General features: G+C 39.8%; 1 protein-coding gene across 1 annotated transcript in view; it reads right to left on the bottom strand.

The window, feature by feature from the left end:
- Positions 1 to 16,054, bottom strand: part of DBNDD2 (dysbindin domain containing 2) — a 32,541-nt gene extending 16,487 nt beyond the window's left edge. Inside the window, exon 1 of the mRNA XM_081324920.1 lies at positions 15,190 to 16,054. Coding sequence (XP_081181046.1) covers positions 15,190 to 15,235 — 46 coding nt within the window. The 5' untranslated portion in view covers positions 15,236 to 16,054. The remainder of the gene's footprint in view (positions 1 to 15,189) is intronic.
- Positions 16,055 to 19,669: the final 3,615 nt, after the last annotated feature.

Below are 19,669 nucleotides of genomic sequence, written 5' to 3'. Positions count from 1 at the left end.
AGAATATAAAGTTTATCTTGATTCATGGTTCTGACATTCAATGGATGGATGGATGGATGGATGGATTGATGGAAGGAAGGAAGGAAGGAAGGAAGGATATCTTATCATCATTAAATCACCCTTTTATCAATAGGCACATCAACATGTGAATATATTTTTGGATTTAATCCAGCCACATCCTTAACCACTAGTTCTATTCCTAACTGATCCTCTCTTACTTTCTCACAGTTTTAGATACTTTCTGACCTTCCAAAATGGGGGCTTGTTTTCTGTTACTATGTTGACATTGTTCCACTTTTGAATATACATTTTGTTTCTTGGCATTATTTGGTACATCTCCAATGGATAAAATTTAGTCTAAGCCCTTACGAATGACCTGGCTGTCAAATGTGACACTGCTGGGAATGTATATTCCCACTGATGTAGTTCAGTGGGAGGTGTAAGCCCTTCACAACTACAAAAGAATGATCCATAAAAGAACCAATATATCATGATGTCAGCAAAATAGAGGAAGGTCCAGGGCAGACAATACTGACTACACAGTCAACACCAATTCCTGCAGACCCATCCACATGATAGCTTTTGTGTCATGTTCATGGGTCTGCAGTCTCAAAATACTTAGCTGTGGCTACTAAATCTCTCTTCAGCCACAGTGGTTCCTCTTTATTCCAATGAAGTCTAGATGTTCTTCTGGAACCCTTTACTAACAGACAAGAATAGTCAGCTGCTTAGCTGAATTTTCCTATAGAAAGCAGCCAGCAATTAAAGCAAGAGCCAATTTTTGATGAACAAGAATCAGATTTGATTGCTGAGGCAATTATTTCTAAACACTGGAGGTGTGCTTGTTCAATTTCCCAAAGCTTTTGCATTATAAGCATTGGCATAATCTGAGGCTTTATTTCCAAAATGGCATCCTCAGCAAGACAGTAAAAACTCTGCAATGTGTAAATTGTCTTAGTTTTGCATGATCGCCGTGGTGTCTGTTTTTCAAGAGTTGAAAAGCAATTTAAGTACAATGCCTTACTCTCAATACCCTTTACATTCTGAAGCCCATCATACGGATACTTCAGATGTTGCAGAACCTCAGCTCCCACCAGCCTCAGCCACTATGGCGTATAGTGAAGAATGCTGGGAGATGCAGTTCAGAAACATCAGGAAGGCCACAGTTTGTTAATGTTGACTTACTTCAACAAAACATGAAAGGAAAAGAAAAACCCCCAATGCTTGGAGAGCTCATTCTGTTCTTCATCAATTGCCAAAGCACATACAATCAAAATAGTAATAATAATGCATATGCGAGAGCCACACATTTGATCTCTCTAAAATCAGAGATAAATGCTGAAATCAACACTGCATAAGGGAGCCCATTGCCAATTCTAAACTCTCCAAGGCATTCCTAATATATTCACATTAATATAATAAATAGTTCGGAATCTGGGCTTGAACTTCAAGGTTTATTGCAGAGAAAGAGGATTTTAGAATTTGGCTGACACCATCAGCAGAAAAATATTTTTGGACACTGACACAGCCAATACTTATACATTTTTCTGTCTTCAAGGGTGTGACAAAGAAAGAGCTACATACACAACAGTGTGAGATACTGTGTTTAGAGCTAGGGTGCAAATATAAACTGGCCTGTGAAAAAGTGCTCAGATCAGTCCCCATTACTTAAAATATCTGCAGTCGATATTTTCAGAGTGGAAGCTCCACGTCTTATTTGCATAATGTTTCCATGGGTTTAGAAATCATTGTCTTGCATTTATACACTTTCTAATACACATATTTTTCCTAAGGGGAAAAATGTCTTTAAAGAAGAAAGACAATTAACTGGTATTTTGATTGCTAAAGCTTACTGAAGGTGTTCCCTCAATTTGGAAGTAACCTACTTCACTAAATTATTGCAGGGATAATGTGCAAAGAACAAGGGAAAGTACTGTATGTAGTGCCTATGAGCCATCTAATGCTAGAAACAAATGGAATGAATACAGGTAGTCCTTGACTTAAGACCGGTTATTTAGCGACCATTCAAAGTTTGGGTGGAACTTTTACCTGGGTGTACTCATGACCCAAATTCAAAGTTTTGATGATTGCCTCCCTCCCATGGTCATATGGCTGAACGATGGGTGTTCAGCAGTCAGACCACATTTAGGGCTGCTTGCAGCATCCCATGGTCAAGTAACCCACATTTTACAACAGTTTTGCAGAAAACTGACATTTGCTTCTGGTGTTTTTTTGGCAAAACCGAGCCCATACAGAATCATTGGTTTGCTTAATGGCCATGGCATTTGCTTAAGGGCTGCAGTGGCTACTTTATGAACACTGCATTCATTTAACAGCCACCACAAAAAAGGATTGTAAAATTGGGTCAATCACATGACTGAGCCACTTTGCAACTGTCATAAATTACAACAATGATGGGCAGGCTCCATTATGGTCATAACTCATGGACTACCTGTACAAATAACACATCTTTAAATTCTATGAAGTATACAGTATAATATTGTTTGAATTTATACGTCTTAATAAGACTTTTGAAGAAAATATTTTTTCATTATTTGTTCAATATTTATCAATTAATTTCTCCACTAATAGCATTAAACACAAAAAACATAAACCTAACTAAGTTGCCCAAGGGCAGGGGTATTCAAACTTGGCCCTTTTATGACTTGTGGACTTCAATTCCCAGAATTCCTCAGCTAGCATGCCTGGCTGAGGAATTCTAGGAGTTGAAGTCCACAAGTCATAAAAGGGACAAATTTGAAGACCCCTGCCCAAGGGACTAGAGCAGCTTCCCTATGAGGACAGGTTGTGACCTTTGAGCCTTTTAGTCTAGAAAGTAGGTGAATGAGAAGGGATATTATTGTGATATATAAAATTATGTATGGTGTAGATAAAGTGGGCAAGGAGAAGCTATTTTCCCTTCCCAAAATGCTAGAACCAGAGGACATCTAACAGAATTGGTTGAAAAAATTGGGATGAAAAGAAATAATTTTTTACACAATACATAATTAAATGTTAGAATTCACTACCCTAGGATGTAGTGCTGCTTATCATCTTGGTTGGTTGGAGCAATTCATGGAAGTCATGGGATCAATTACTATTAGCCTTGATGGTAGTGGGACTGCCTCTGAAGGCCATCTGCTAGGAGACGAGTAGGCTTCCTAGTGCAGTTGGCTGGCCACTTGAGAACAAACTGGTAGTCTAAATGGGTCAGAAGTCCAATCCAGCAATGCACTGCTTATGTTCTTATCTTCTTTATCTGATATTCCTCCAAGCTACCTAACACATCCACCTAATTAGAATAGAAATACTGCTTTACATATACCACCAAAGTTAATGGCTTTAAAAGGGGATTGGTAGATTAATGAATGTTTAACAAGGGCATTAATCTTGAAGACTCATGCCTCCAAATATTAATTACGAGAGAAATATGGTGGGAAATGGGTGTATTGTCATCTGTTGCTTCTAAGTATCCCAGAATTATACAGTTGGCTATAATAAGAAACAAAACACAAGACAAAGATGAACATTAGCCTGAATGAGCAAGGCTATTCTTATGCTGTTATGTTCTTCCTTTAGAAGATGGAGTCCTCTCTTTAAATAGCCCTCATCAACCTTGGCAACGTCCAAATATGCAGACTTTAAGTCCTAAAATTCACCAGTGATCATGGCTAATATAAGGTTATATTTTATTTTGCAGTGGGACAACTATAGCTTCCTAGATGTTAATATACTATTTATTGACTGGGGTTGGTAGAAGTTATAGTTCAACAATATCTGAAAGTTTAAAGATTGCCTGTCCCAGCTCTGATTACATACAACTAAATTGATACATGCAATTTTATGTAAACTTGTTCTTTTGTTTTATTGTTCTGTTTTGTTGATTCATTTCCTGGTTTTGTTGGTGCTCTGTAACTTGCTAATCTACCCACAGTGCTCTGATAAATATTATTAGGTCTCAGTCATGAATTCAGTTCACATAGAATTGAAACTTGGCTGAATGGTGTGGCTTTTTTATAGAAAAACAGCACTCCTTTCTTTTCAATTAAATATCCAGAGCCAAACTTTCTTTATTCCTACTGCTTGAGAATACAAGGTTTAGTTTCAGCTCAGAAACAAAGCTTTCTAAAATTAATTGCAGTTCTCATTTCATGGTGGTCTAATTCAATACTGGTCACTATGCTGGGTCTCCTCTTCTCCTGGTAGAACAGTTCTACTGTTCAAGCAAATACACTGTGAAACTGAAGAAAGTGATACTAAACGTCAAGACAAAGAGAGATGGAACGGATTGGTACTGTGAGGCAACATGCCATGGCTTGGACAAAATGTTTTATGTTAGCGCTTGAATCAAAAAGATGTGCTGGATTTATTTCCTAGATAAATTAACAAACCTGCTGATAGATTCCTGATGAAATTTCATTAGCCAGCTGGGCAGCTGGCTACAAGCACTGAATTTCCATTATATAATTCTTGCTGATAGTCAGCTGCTTTGTTGAGCAGCTGGTGGCAGACTGTACTGTACTAGGACAGCAATTGAGGGTCAGAAATGGTGCCATCTTCTTTATTCCACCTTGTATATCTTGGGCAGACAAGAAGGAAACAGGTTTTAGATTCAAGCTTTTTTACAGCCTTCTCTTTTGCTTTTCTTTAGCAAAGAACAGAGCAGATGCCTTTTCTTCTCTTTATGACTGATGGGCCCTCTCACACTGCCGGGTACTAAGATTGCCTCACCAGGATGGCATGTACCACACAACTGTTATGTATTCATTCACAATGTTTCCTCTTGTGTGCTGCATTCTGTGTTTAAAAGGAGAAAAATACCTGCTGCTGCCTTTTCTTTCCCAGGGCATTCAACCAATTGGGGCCTGCTCTCATTCACAACAGGGGTGGGGTGGGGGGTGGGGTGGACCGTGCCACAGTGCCTTCTCTTGATATGCTGCCCCCCCCCCCACCATGCATGCGCTACTTGGGTTCCAAAGCACTAGCTTCCCTATTGCCTACTAATCCTTCCGGCTCTTATTGCGCACTCATTATGCACTGAAGTCTGGGGCTGAATGTGAAAGTGGGGACTGTAAGAAAGGAATGAATCTGGGAATGAAACCTGTAGATTTGCTTCTCATTCGTTTTTCATTACCTACATGAAAGGGTTTTTGAACAAAGAGAGGCTTCCCAGCAGCTGGATTAACCTTAGCATCAGGTGCTGTACCTTTATCCAAAGGAAGAAGCATATAAAGCCTCCAAAATTTAATTGTTGATGGGTAACAGGTTTCTATTGAATATATTCTGCATAAGAATGGATCACTCAAGTTTTAATTTGGTTTGAAATGAGTCAAATGAATTAATGTCTTCAGGAGGTAATTTTAGCATATAAATCAAGAATGTTAACACTGAATGTATGGCATATCCACATCACTTAAAATCATCACATTAAAATCTTCCATCATATACAATAGACTCTCTTGAAAGCACTGTATTACCATCTTTAATGGTACTTTTTTAAGCTGAAAATTTTCAAGAGATTAGATAACAGTCCAGACATTGATACTAGTGTAGCTTTATAATCCATTTTTCCTAGGATATGTATAAAATGGTCCAACACAAGAAATGCAATTTTCATTATTAGCTGCAAATTTACAATAGCAAAATGCCAGGAAACTAAGAATATCTTTTGTATTTAATCATATTGAAAAGTGGCAAATTGTGTGGGCTGCCCATTTAACAGAATGTTAAATATCATTTAATTAAAAAAAGGTTTTACTCACATTTGTTCTTTTTTAAAATTTATATTAGCCAACTAATTCCTCATAAATTACCTCTATCTTTCCAAATGCACTTTTTGGATAGAACAATGGAATTTTGAAGTTCAACCTGACTTTCTCAGATTTTAATCTGTTGCATTAACCACTACTAAACTAGTTACTGAAATCTGATTAAGAAGTAGGTTGTCATGGCAATCTGGATTTATATGGACAGGTTAGAGTTCATAGTAGATGAAACTGATTTTGCCTTCTTTTTACAAACATTTGTTTGCTGGGGCAAGCTACTGTAGCTGGATTTGTACATGATTATTTGCACTCACTATATTTCTTAACAGCTGTTTATTCCCAAATTTTCTTGATGTTTCTGCAACTAAAATACCGGTAATACAAACGGTCATATTGTGTGGGACCAGAAAATCCTTATGTCCAGACTATAAAATTATCTAACCACAATACTGTGGCTTCTCTGAATCTTTTTTTTTTCTTCAAGTCTTAGGCGCCTAAGTTCCACAACAAGAAGGGCATGAAAAGTTCATCTCAGCAACTTTGTTAATAATTCATACTGCAGCTCCCATAAAGGCCCTGAATGTTTGTCTGTATCAAGATCCAAAACCAAGAAGTACTTCTAAGGAGTTTCCTTTATTGTTCCTTACTTAGCAGACCGCTTTCACCATTAAACATATACTCTAAGAACTCCTAGGAATCAGCTGTCTTAACTCTTTTTTCTCCTAACCCAGAGGTGTCAAACTCGCAACATCATGTGACGTGTCGTGACGTATCGTGACTTTTTTTTGCCATTGCCGGCAATGGGGTGGGCGCAGTTTCTCTATGATACATCCGGCCCACAGGCCGGCAGTTTGACACCCCTGTCCTCACCTAACTATATAAACTTTGTTGGCTTCTGCTCCTATATCCATCCATCTTGGGAATCTGGACCACATTTCACCACAGACTGTACTATAAAAGTGAAAGCCTCTTTTGATTCAAATGAATACGTTTATGTAGTTTTTTTATTTTTATTGAAAAGTTTTTCAATACATTTTATCTTTAACAACCCCTCCCCATCCACCCCCCTCCCAACCCTACCCAACCCTCCCCTCCCCCCCTCCCCGTCCCCGACTTCCCAGAGCTAAATACAAGGTATAAAAGTAAAAACAGTCATAGACAACCATATGCTAACAACAATAAACTATTAGGTCTATAGCTCTTATAAAATGACTACAAGCAATACAAATATCACATCAATACTTATTCAAATGCTAAATGAAACTTTTTAGTCCCATATTTATTCTGGATGTAATCAATCCATTTTTTCCACTCTGTAATATAACGTTGTTGCGAATGGTCTTTCAAATATGCTGAAATCTTCGCCATTTCCGCCAGGTTAGAAACTTTTAAAGTCCATTCTTCTATAGTCGGCAGTTCCTCCTTCTTCCAATATTGACCTACTAAAAGTCTTGCTGCCGTAATTAAGTTCAACATCAACTTAGTGTCCACAACAGTAGTATCAGTAATAATGCCCAGTAAAAACAATTGCGGACAAAACTTTATCCTTTTCTTAAATATCTTCTGCATGTTCCACCAAATTTTAATCCAAAATGCTTTGACCTTTTTACAGGTCCACCATATATGAAAATACGTTGCATCTTCACCACCACACCTCCAACATTTAGGCTGATAGTTCGGATACATACTTGCTAACTTTTTGGGATCTAAATGCCACCTATAAAACATTTTATAAAAATTCTCTCTTAAATTTTGGGCTTGTGTAAATTTTACATTTCTCACCCAAATCTTTTCCCAAGTATCCATTGTAATAACTTCTTGAATATTCTGAGCCCACTTTATCATGCAATCTTTAACAAGCTCTGTTTCTGAGTCAATCTCTATCAATGCAAGATATATCCGTTTAATATGTGCTTGACCCTGATTTCTAATTTGCTTTACCAAATTTTCATCAGTCATTGAAAAACCAATTTTCTGATCTTTCCACCTGGCCTGCAGTTGCCCATACTGAAACCAGGTTTGAACAATCTTTTCTCCTCGTAGAAAATTGTACGGCTTCAAACGCCATACATCCCTCTCCAAACTTAAAATTTCCTTATATGTAGTTTTGTTAGAAACAATACAGGTAATCCTTGATTTACCATCACAACTGGGACCAGAATTTCAATCGCTAAGAGATATAATTATTAAGCAAGTCATCACATGAACAGACCCAATTTAACAACCCTTTTACCATGGTTGTTAAATGAATCATGTGGCTATTAAGTAAATTCCATTGCCTTTGTTTTTTGGAAGCTGGCTGGGAAATCATGATAATGTGACTGCAAAGTGCTGCAATCATCATAAATGCAAGCTGGTTGCCAAGCACCTGAATTCCTGTCATAACTTTTAATTGCTATTAAACTAATGCTTATAAATTGACAACCAACTGTATGTAAATAGTTTGTCATTGCCTTTTTCTAGTTCTTTTTTTTATTATTAATTTTTCAATCTAGCTTGCAGCTGTGGTTTATCCTAACACATTCCTGTCCCAAGTATTAACCCAATCTGTGACCTTCCTTAGCTTTTTGAGATCAGCCAGATCAGCTAAAATGACTTCCTCTCTCTTACACTGCTTGGTCTACTTCAGAGTTGGAAATGTACTGATAAATAAAATCACTCACTATTTTGAGTTAACATGGTCAGCCTATGAGACCTAGCTTAAAAGCTGAAGGTGATTAATATGACCATTCAAATCCCATTTCAGATATGAGATCACCAGGGGATATGATACAAGTTACTAATCTTATGACTATTTTACACTTGATTGACTGTAAAATATGAACAATGAGCCACTGTACAAAGTTATAAGGAAGTGTAATATAAAGATTATGAGCATGAACAAAATTCCAGGGTTGCTGAGGTCACACATGTAAGACACTTCAAATTCATTAATTTAATTAACTATTAGTATTTAGATGAATGGTGTCCAACTTTGGCAATTTTAAAACTTGCGGACTTCAACTTCCAGAATTCCACAGTAAGCCTGTATGCCAGCATTTTGTTCCCTATCGTGATAAACCAATAAATCCAAGAGAAGTAAGGGTGCAATATTCACCTATGCTGTTGTTTGAAGTAACAGATAATTAATGAGTTATTGCTTTTCAGAGAATAATAAAGCTTGAAAAAGCCGTTGAGGAAGTCTCCTATTCAAAACATGAATTCAAATTAAGTACCTTCAGCAATTGTTTACCTAACATCTGGTTGAAAATATGAATTAAGAAAAGCTCACAACATCCCTTCACTAATTGGTTTTTATCATCAAACTACTCTTGCTATTGGGAAACATTTTCATGATATCAAATGGAAGAATCAGTTTTTCTAAAATTTAAACATTGTTTTGGACTTGCATTCTGAGGGATTTTTTTATTTATTTTGACACTTTTCTGGTTCTTGAAAAGTACTACGATCTTCCTTTCACCTGCCTTTCTTAAGAGTAAGCATAGATCCTTCAACTATTCCTGGTAGGGCAGGAGTCATTCGTCTGATCATCTTTATAGCCTTAGCTTGTATCTTCTTCAGTATAAATAATGTTTAGCAGTCTTAACTAATTCAAGACACCAAATGAGGACAGCATAGAATAGCCTTTGTAGTCTAGTGCCTTCTAAGCTAACGGCCACAATAGCTGGGGAACTGAAATCCCCACACATCTGGTGGCTCCTTGGTCTAGCAAGGCTGTCTTTCAATAAAACTTTTTTTTTTATCTTCAGCAGAAATAAACTTGCAAGAAAACCTGCCAAATCTGGTAAGATTCAAGGTATTAGTAATGGTATTCAAAGCCCTCCATGGCAGGGGGCCGGAGTACCTGAGGGAACACCTGCTGCCGGCATCGACTTCCCTCCGCCCTGTGCGTTCCCACAGAGAGGGCCTCCTCAGGGTGCCACCGGTCAGAGAATGTCGACTGGTGGCCCCCAGGGGGAGATCTTTCTCTGTGGGCGCCCCGGAGCTATGGAATCAGCTCCCGGTTGAGCTACGGACGGCGCCCGACCTTCGCTCCTTTCGCCGCGAGCTAAAAACATACTTTTTTGAACAAGCTGGCCTGGCCTGATGGGGGGATCGGGGGCTATTTATTAGGTTTTAAATATCTATTTTAGTATGTGGGCATTTATTTAATTTAGTTTTAACTTTTGTAATTTGTATTTTTATTCTTGCCCTGTTCACCGCCCTGAGTCCTGCGGGAGAAGGGCGGTATAGAAATATTATTAAAATAAAAAATAAAAAAAAAGATTAAAATCTGCAGAAGTGTCAGGAACAGAGGATATATTTAACCTAAGAGTTCTGGGGCAGGCTTAGATTTTTCTGGGCTGTCTTGAGACCAGGAAGCAATGCCTTGTTTTGGACAAGTCTTGTAAGAATTGTTGGACTGGATTTCTGCTGGGAGTGGTAGCTTTAGTCATTCTTTCTTGTCCAGTTAGATCCTGATTACAAAATGCCTATTGTGAGGCAGGCAGCATGAATGAAAGGAGATGGAGGAGGGGTGTTGTTAACGTAGGCATACTTCCAAGAGAAGATTGTGGGAGATGGCTTTTCTTCTTTAAGAAGCTCTTTAAAATCCTTGAGTTTTGAAATGCAGCTTCTTAAGAGTAAAGCTTCTCTACTTTTAATCAGTACATAACACCTGAAATTCTTTCCAGGCCAGATGTGAATGCTAAGATAGGTTAAATTAGAATTGCTAATGCTAATGGCTCGTGGTTTGCCCAGTTGGCCACTGTATAAAATGAAGGGTTTGCACTTGTATGAAAAGGAGTTTTTCAAGCCTGTTATTGCTAAGCCATGATAAAACATTATTATTTATGTTTACTATTAATGTGCACACAGAATTTAGTTCCCCCAAACTCCCAGACATTTTTAAACTGTCATGGCTGAAAAATGGGCAATTGACAATAAAGGTAGTCCCCAACTTGCAACAGTTTGTTTAGTGACTATTCAAAGTTGGAACAGCACTGAAAAAAAGGGACTTACGACCATTTTTCACACTTACAACCACTGCATCATCCCCAGGGTCATGTGATCAAAATTCAGATGTTTTGCAACTAGTTAATATTTATGATGGTTGCAGTGTCCCAGGGTCATGTGATCAAATTTTGTGACCTTCTGACAAGCAAAGTCAATGGGGAAGCCAGATTCATTTAACAATTGGGTTGTTTACTTAACAGCTACAATGATTCACTTAACAACAGTGGCAATAAAGGTCGTAAAATGGGGCAAAATTCTTGTAACAAATGTCTCACTTAGCAAAATAAACGTTGGCTCAGTTGTGGTCATAAGTCAAAGACTATCTGTATTCAGTCAGGAAAATTCAGAAACGGTATTAAGGTTGGTTCTAGATTCTGGTTGAATAGCACACATTTATTGAGTTAGAATGAGTACGTAAATTAGAAAGAACATTTTCCATACTGCATGTACTGACTGACATTCTATATATTGTCAGAAATGGTCAGCATCCAACAGCCAAGCAGGATACAAATATAATTGTAAATTCCATGAATGAGTCAGGGAAATTGCAAAAATGTCCAGATTTATTTCAATATTCTACATAACAATTCTACTTTATTATTATATCCATGTTGCAGATAGAAACTTAACTTGAAAAACATAGACCTGCTAAAGTGCTATCTTAAAAATTCATAATTCAAGTCATATTTTCACATCTCACATCACCAGTTTCCAGAACTGTGAAAAGTACTTCCATAGAACCACCTGAGAATTATCCAAATTCTTCAGGCCCCAAAGATGAATTCTACATATAAATGGCATATATTTGTTCCTTTTTGTATAATTTGGCATATTTTTGCAAGTCATGGGGGTGGGGGTTCCTTTTGAGAAAGACTTGACTCCTGGTGCCTGCATGGACAAATCCCTACAGATTTCTTTCTAAGCATCATTTTTGGAAGTGGTTTGCCATTGACTTCTTCTTCCTAAGGCTGAGAAGGAGTGACGAACCCAAGATGATCCAGCTGGCTGAACTATAACTTGTTTTTTTTCTTTCCTAGTCCAGCACTTTAACCATTAGACCAACTAGGCTCTCATTTATTTCCCAAGGATGAATGCAAAATCGTAGCACTGAAAAACAACCATAGGTCCTCATTTCTGTTCTTTTGGGATATAGGAGAAAGCATTCTCTGACTAGCTGGTAATTCTGTACTGCAAGCTCAACACATTTTGGAGGTCTTCAGATTAGGAATGCTGATCTATAGGAGCCATAAATTATTTGTCATCTGGAGGTAAATCCCACACTGCTACTATTAAGGTAATTCAGCCCATTCAACACAGCTATTTTCAGGAATGATTCTAGATTTATTGCATGAATATCAATGGATTTTCTGCATTTGCATGGTAACTACAGATAGCTCTTATATAGGTACAGAATGCTTTAATTGTGCTGCATGCAATTGTAGGTATTTGGATTAAGGGATAAATTTTCTTCAGCAAAGGATGTGATTTCCATCCAAATCTGATCTAACACCATTCTTTCCCATCCATCCACCCTTCTTTTCTCCCTTTAGCCTCCTGATTTAATCCACACCACTAATGTTCCTGCAACCAAAACAAAATCTTCAAGAGAGCAGCAAAAGTTAAGGAATAGATTCAGGAAAAATTTTTTTAATACAGAGCATACTTCAATCCATCTAGAGAATTAAGACAGCTCCCAGACTGAACCAGGCAAGGCTGCTGACCTTACAGTTTGGACCAAGCACAACAAGGAAGCTGCCTCCTTTTGTTGTCCTTGGGGTTTTGAACATCTCTTGTCCTCCCATCAACCTCTCTAATGTGTTCCTGGTTTTATCCTGCTCATCATTCTATAAAAAGCAACTCATGGCCCTTAAATAACCAGGTCCTATGATGTTGCCTCTGCTGGGGAGAGAGAGAGCCGTGGCCTGTGAAAATATTTTTAGCTCCAAGACTCAAGGGATTTAAGGATAGGCCAGTCTAGCTTTCATTATGAATTTGAAACAGAGGGGAAGGGTCACAGGATAATAATTCTTTACCTCATCCTGTTTTTCTCAAGTCACCAGCTTTTCAGTCTTTCCTCCCACCTTCCCTCTTTTTCTTGCACTTCATCTTCCCGCAGTTTGAGTTATGCTTTTACTGCAGTATCACATCCCAAAGGAAGGCAGAGAAGAGCATTCAAATGGGAATTGTTGATGGATTTTAAATCTCCAGTTTTAGACCAGTTCATCTTTCCATACATACAGTATTATTCCTAAGACATGCTTATGCATTATCTCCTACAGAATAGAAGGGTTTTATTTTCTTTTTCTATAAAGGAATTCTACCACTGATCTTTCAACTATTTCCAGTATCTGCCATAGGCTAACAGATCTCAAAAAAGCCAATGTTACTCAATTTCTCTTCAGAGCCTAGGGAAAAAGACTTTAAATGGAGATCAAAAGAGGCTTGTTTTAGCAACCTCATCTAAAAATAAAAGCTTTTCACCCAACAGCAAAAAAACCACACACGTTAGAACTGGACATCACATTAAATGCATCTTTGCATTAAAAAATACACTTATAATTTAAAAGGAATTAAAATTGTTAATATCAAAGATTGATTGTAAGTGGAGGAATATCTAGAAAAGGGAATGTGGCACGTTTGCGTATGACATTATGCAAAGATAGATTTAGCTCTTTTGCATCAGAAAAGTTGCCAATGTAAAAATGGCATCAATCTAAGAATCATGTGAATTCATCAGAATTGATACATTCTGAAGAGAGATTGCAGCAGAGGGTGCATTTCTCAGGAATAAGAGTTCATGCATAGCTTTTTATGAGGGTGGCAAGTATCTTTACCTTGTCAGGAAAATGACATCACTATCACAACATCTCAGGCCCCATCACCCACTAGAGTTAAAAGGTCTCCTTAAATCAAAGCAAGGGGATATAATATAAAGACCAAAGTTGAAATTGCAGGGATGATCCACACAAAAGCCTAAGAACTGTAGGAGAATTTTTTTTTAAAGAAAGCTGTGGGGGAGAAGGGAGGAGGGCATACTTCGACTAAAATGAGGGGGAGGAAATGAGGACTGGGCTTGTTGCTTTTATTCTTATCCTGCTGTCTGATAGCAATTATCTCCCACTTGCACCTTGTGAAACTACACATAAACTCCCACTGAATTTGCCTATGAGAACAAAACTTTCTCTTTGTCAGGAAAAAAAATACTTTACAATTTGTGCTGATCCCAGGGGAAGAGAAAAAGACAGTTGGTGTACTGAATGTATTTTTCTTAGCCAAAACGTGAACACATTTATTTTTGACCATAAACACCTGTCAAATGTAAATTAAACACCTTATATAGACTTGATAGAAGGGTGGGAAGTGGGGAGCCATTGTTCAGATTTGCCTATAGGCATTTCCTGATGGCAGATCAGGAAGAGACTGGAAGAGGCACAAAGTCCAAGGTTAGCAGATGAGTATCTGTAGGCAGGACTAATAAACATGGGGCTTTACAGAGACTTTGGATCATTCCAATGCTAACTGGGGTTGAGATGAGTTGTAATTTCTTAAGAAGAGAGAGAGAAAAATTCTCAACAGCATATAAATGATGTAGCCATATAAATTACATTGAAACAGGGGAAAAAAATGCAAGCCTATGAGTCAGATTGTCTTGAGAAAGAAACGCCCTGGGTTGTTGTTGAAGGGACAAAATACTAAGAGATGAACTGCAATTAGAAGACAATGGTTAGGATGGGGTTTCCTGATGTTAATCAAGAGGTGTGGATCCTGGGATTTGTGCGCAAGCAATTCCCCTGCTCCTGAAATGATGCCCAGTCAAGCTATTTTCCCACAATAACCCAGGGCAGGAAAGGAATCAGGAAAGAAAGAAAGAAAAAGTCCTGCTCTCAGATGAAAGCTCTTTTTTTCGGAGCGTATATGGAGAGAAGCTGGCCCTGCATTTCAGTTGGGAACCAGGACTCTGAGGTCTGGGGGTATTAGGGGCGTCTCTTCAGCCTGGCTGGCCCTCATTACTCCAGGCCAGTCGACACAGCCCCCTTTAACACCTGCTGGCTGGGCAAGGCGGGAGTTGTAGGGCAGAAAGTCTGGATGGGAGTTGGATCCTAAAAGGCTGAAAAGGAAGCCCTCTTTCCTCCCCTCCATCTTTCACCTGCCAAGCGCTTTGGGCCATACACGTCTGCCTTGGCACTTCCGTTACTTAGAAATACCCAGTGCTTTTTTTGTAAAAGAAAAAGGTGCCGGAACTCACACATGTCATACAACCCGCCTTGCCTACCCTACAAGGTTCCAATCCCAAAAAGGTGCCGGAACTCCGTTCTGAGCGTTCTATGAGAAAAAAAAGCCCTGGAAATACCTAATAAAAGTTTCGGTTCGAAAAAGGAGGGAAGGGGAGCGCCCACCCTGGGTTTCCCCAGGCAAAGGGCGGACTTACAGGGCAGCCTCCGGCTGTGACCGTGATGGGTTTCGGGTCCTGACATCGCTTTCCGTGGGCAACTACGCGTTGGGTCGCCTGGATAGTCTCTACGGCCTTCCCGGGCAGAAGGGCTCTCTCTTTCTCTCTCTCTCTCACAGCAGATGGGCCGCGAATACTCCCGCCGCTCCCAAGCGCCTTCTCATCTTCCCAGGGAGTGGTCCAGCTCGGGGACTCCACCGGCCACCAGCTGAACTCCGGCTGTCTGGCTCCGGCAGGGCTGACTGGGACTTCGGCTGCAGAATGTACCAAGTGGCGGAGATGCCAAGGGGGTGGAGCCGCAGATCGCGGGGCGGCGTGTGCGCTTGCGAGGGGTGGTGGTGGTGGGTGTTTGCTCTTCGTGCCGAATTTTCCGCCCGCCTCGTTTGGCGAGGTCGGAAGCGGAGGACGGGATGAGGAGGCTGGAGTGGCGCAGACGTTCCCCAGCACGTTGGAGCCCCCACAGACTCGCCCGTGGCTTTTTATTTTTATTTTTATTTTTTTTTTATTAAAGACTGCTTTTCCCAGGACCACCGCAGACGTGGAAAACGGACGGGGATTAAAGGGGGAAAAAAAAGACTCTGGCGGCAGCAGTCGGAGAAGAAAAGGCTTAAGGCTGCAAAGATGGGCTGTCAGGAGGGACTCCGGGGCCGATGAGTGAAACAAGCAGAAGCTCATCGTCTTAAGCAATCTTCATTCAGCTCACTTGACTTTGCAGGGTTGTTGTTGTGGAAGAGAATGAAGGAGGAACTGCGCCCTACGTAGGAACGTAGAGCTTCTAAAAACATGTGGAAATAGGATGAAAATGATAATATTACAGCTGATGTAGCCTTAAATGTGCCTTCAGACACCTAAATGTACCTTCAGATGCTTGAAAGCCAGCAGGCTCTTTCTTTCATACAAAAGGGAATGCAGGGAGAGCAGTGTTTCTCAAACTTGGCATCTTTAAGAGGGATGGATTTCAACTCACCCAATTCCCTAGTTGGTTGGATGGCCTGGGAATTTTGAGAGTTGAAATCCACCCGTTTTAAAACTGCCAACGTTGTGAAACACTGATATAGAGAATTTCGTTTTGACTGAGTGTCTTGTGGCTTCAGTATGGCACAGAGAACTGGAAATTTAAGATGCGTCCATACTAAATGGGAAGTCCCTGTGTTTTGAACTATTTTCCATTTATGCAGGGAGGTGAGACAGCTGCTTCCATTCCCTTGTGGTTGCAGAGGGAACCCAGGCAAGGAGGGCAGGCAGTGCGGGAGGTGTGATAAACTAAATTTCTTCCTTGTCTGAAAGTGCCTTTTCTGGCAAACAATTTTTTATTAAAAGGCCTAAGATCAATTAGGAGACAAACTCTTCACCAAGTGGAAGGTCAAACACGTTCCTGACAAACATAGCAGACAATTTTGTCTCCCCAAAAGTAAAGGAAACTAAGGGATCAGCCATATTGGACTTCTCACTAACAGAGAGGAAATGATAGAAGGTGTTGAAGCTATAGGACCCTTGGTGGGGGGAGTGATCCTGCAATATTAGAATTCAACATCTAGAGGCAAACAAAGTCATTACCAAAAGCCAACATGGGTTTGTCAAAACCAGATCATGCCAGACAAATCTTATTGCATTCTTTGACAAAGTGACAAAATTAGTGGACCAGAGTAATGCTGTGGATATAATTTACTTGGACTTTAGTAAGGCATTTGAGAAAGTAGACCACAACCTACTACTGGATAAGATAGAAAAATGTGGGTTACACAGCATCACTACTAGATGAATTCATAACTGGCTGACCAACCGCACTCAATGGAACTGCATCTGCATGGATGGAAGTATGCAGTGGGGTACCCCAAGGCTCTGTTTTAGGCCCAATGCTCTTCAACACCTTCATCAATTATTTGAATGAGGGGATAGATGGGAAACTCATTGAATTTTCAGATGACACCAAGCTGGCAACAATAGCCAACACCCCAGAAGATAGGCTTAAGATACAGAAGGATCTTGACAGATGTGAACACTGGGCCCTATCTAACAAAATGAAATTCAGTGGTGAAAAAAGTAAGGTTCTACATTTAGGTAAGATAAACAAAATGCACAGGTATAGTATAGGTGGTACCTGGCTCAATAGTAGTAATTGTGATGGGGATCTTGGAGTCCTATTGGACAATCACTTAAATATGAGCCAGCAGTGTGCTGCAACCACCAAAAAAGCCAACACAGTTCTAGGCTGTGTTAACAGAAGGATAGAATCAAGAGCACGTGAAGGATTAATACCACTTTATAAGGCCTTGGTAAGACCATACTTGGAATACTGCATCCAGAGTTGGTCAGCAAAGATATTGAGACTAGAAAGAGTGCAGAGGAGCAACAAAGATGATTAGGGAACTGAAGGCTAAAACATATAAAGAACGGTTGCTGGAATTGGTATGTCTAGTTTAGTGAAGAGAAGGGCAAGGGGTGACATGATAGCAGTGTTCCAATATCTCAGGGGCTGCCACAAAGAAGAGGGAGTCAAGCTATTTTCCAAAGTACCTGAAGGCAGGACAAGAAGCAATGGATGGAAACTAATCAAAGAGAGAAGCAACCTAGAAAGTAAGGAGAAATTTTCTGACAGAACAATTAATCAGTGGAACAACTTGCTCCCAGAAGTTGTGGAAGTTCTTAAGAAGAGATTGGACAACCATTTGTCTGAAATGGTGTAGGGTTTCCTGCCTGAGCAGAGGGTTAGGCTAGAAGACCTCCAGGGTCCCTTCTCTTATTCTGTTCTGTTTTGTTCTGTTCTATTCTATCACTTTATCGGATATTTTGCCACCATAGAGTAACGTGGCTCTCTTCCCACAGTTTCTTTTGTCTGATAATATTAGTGATGAATACTAAAGGATTCAGAAAAATGTGTGAGGTATAAAGATCAATGCTGCCAAAAAAAAGCTGCTTACAGAACTAATAATTCTGTGAGTCCAATGTTACTTAATCTACTGGTAGTGTCTAATGTCTCTCTGGCACACAGATTTTCTCTCCTAGATATCTTGTTCCTGTGAAATGATTTGATCTGTTTTGATCTATTATTAATCAGTTTGAAGTACTCCTGCACATTGAGCACAATTAATTGATGGGATTCAGTATGCTACTTGAGATGCAGATACTGCTGCTAGCTCAGACAAATTAAAGGATGATGCTATGAATGGTTATTAACCAGGAAGGTTAATAGAATCTCCTTATGTGGGACAGATATCTGTGGGGGACAATCCTGTCAGATACTGTATTTTTGTGCTGATGGATAAAATGTCACCCAAGGTGCTGAATTCCACTCCAAGCAACTGAAATGCCTGATATATTCAGGATTTAGTACTCATTTATGGTACATCCTGTAGTTCTTAATTAGGCAAATATTAACCAGCCTTCATGGGCATTGAAGATAAGATGTAATAGTCTTTTTCGTGTATACATGTTCTAAACCCTGACTCACCAATGCTTTAAAATTGAAGTGCAACAGTGTGATACTTGAAAAAAATATATAATTATAATCTCCAATATCTAGGGGAAGGATCCATCACAGCCTTTTATTGGCCACATTTGTCCACTTCCCCTCCTTTGCCATTTTTGGGACCACTTTGAATGACTGACAGATGCATGTCACTCCTACATTTGTAACACCTAGTTATTGGTTCTTGATTCCTGATGCTGCCATGCAAATAAATCAAAGGATGAGAATTGCACAGAGTATAATTCTGCTAGCTGTGCAGCTAGAGCACTCCAACTCTGGCTGTATAGTAGCATTTCCAGTTTTACCATTTGTTCATTCAGGTGTCTTCTTCCAGAAGATTGACTTTGAGTCTTTATTGTCTGCTTTGACTCATGGCTGACCGTGGGAGAGAGGGATGTGGTAATAACCAGATCTTTTCCCCAGTCTATGCCATTGACCAAATCAGGCTAGTTGTTCCACATTTAGGGAGGATTTGTCACCTCCAGGGCAAGAGAGTGCCCTAAAGTCTCCTTCATCCAAGTCATCATTGAACACAACCTTGGCTTCTTTCCACCAAGTGGTCTTCAACAGGAGTGTATTAACATCCATAATCACTGAGCCACTGTGGAAGGTCTTAGGGACTATGGTGAAAATATGGGCCTGTTGTCCCTCTTTCAACCTTTTCTCCCCCCTCCTCCAAGATTGGAGGCCTGGAATGCATACAATTCCCATCTGGGGGATATTAAATTCAAGGAGGCTGTTTAGCATTGGGTCAGCATGTTGTTGTGCTATAGGCCAGGGCTTTTCAACCAGTGGTACGGGTACCACCTGTGGTATATTGGCACCTGGCAGGTGGTACGCGACCATCCCAGAAAAGTGGTAGTGGGGGAGGGGAATGAGGTGAACTGGTGGCAGCACCGCACAAGCCTGAGCAAGAGATGGCTGGAGCTGCAGGGCTGTCAGGGCTCAGTGGAAGCGCCAGGATCAGTTCCAGGCTCCAGCTGGAGCTCG

The sequence above is a fragment of the Vipera berus genome (genome assembly GCF_964194415.1).
Source record: "Vipera berus genome assembly, chromosome: 3".
NCBI classification, from domain to species: Eukaryota; Metazoa; Chordata; class Lepidosauria; order Squamata; family Viperidae; genus Vipera; species Vipera berus.
This window is presented reverse-complemented; position numbering and strand designations above follow the sequence as displayed.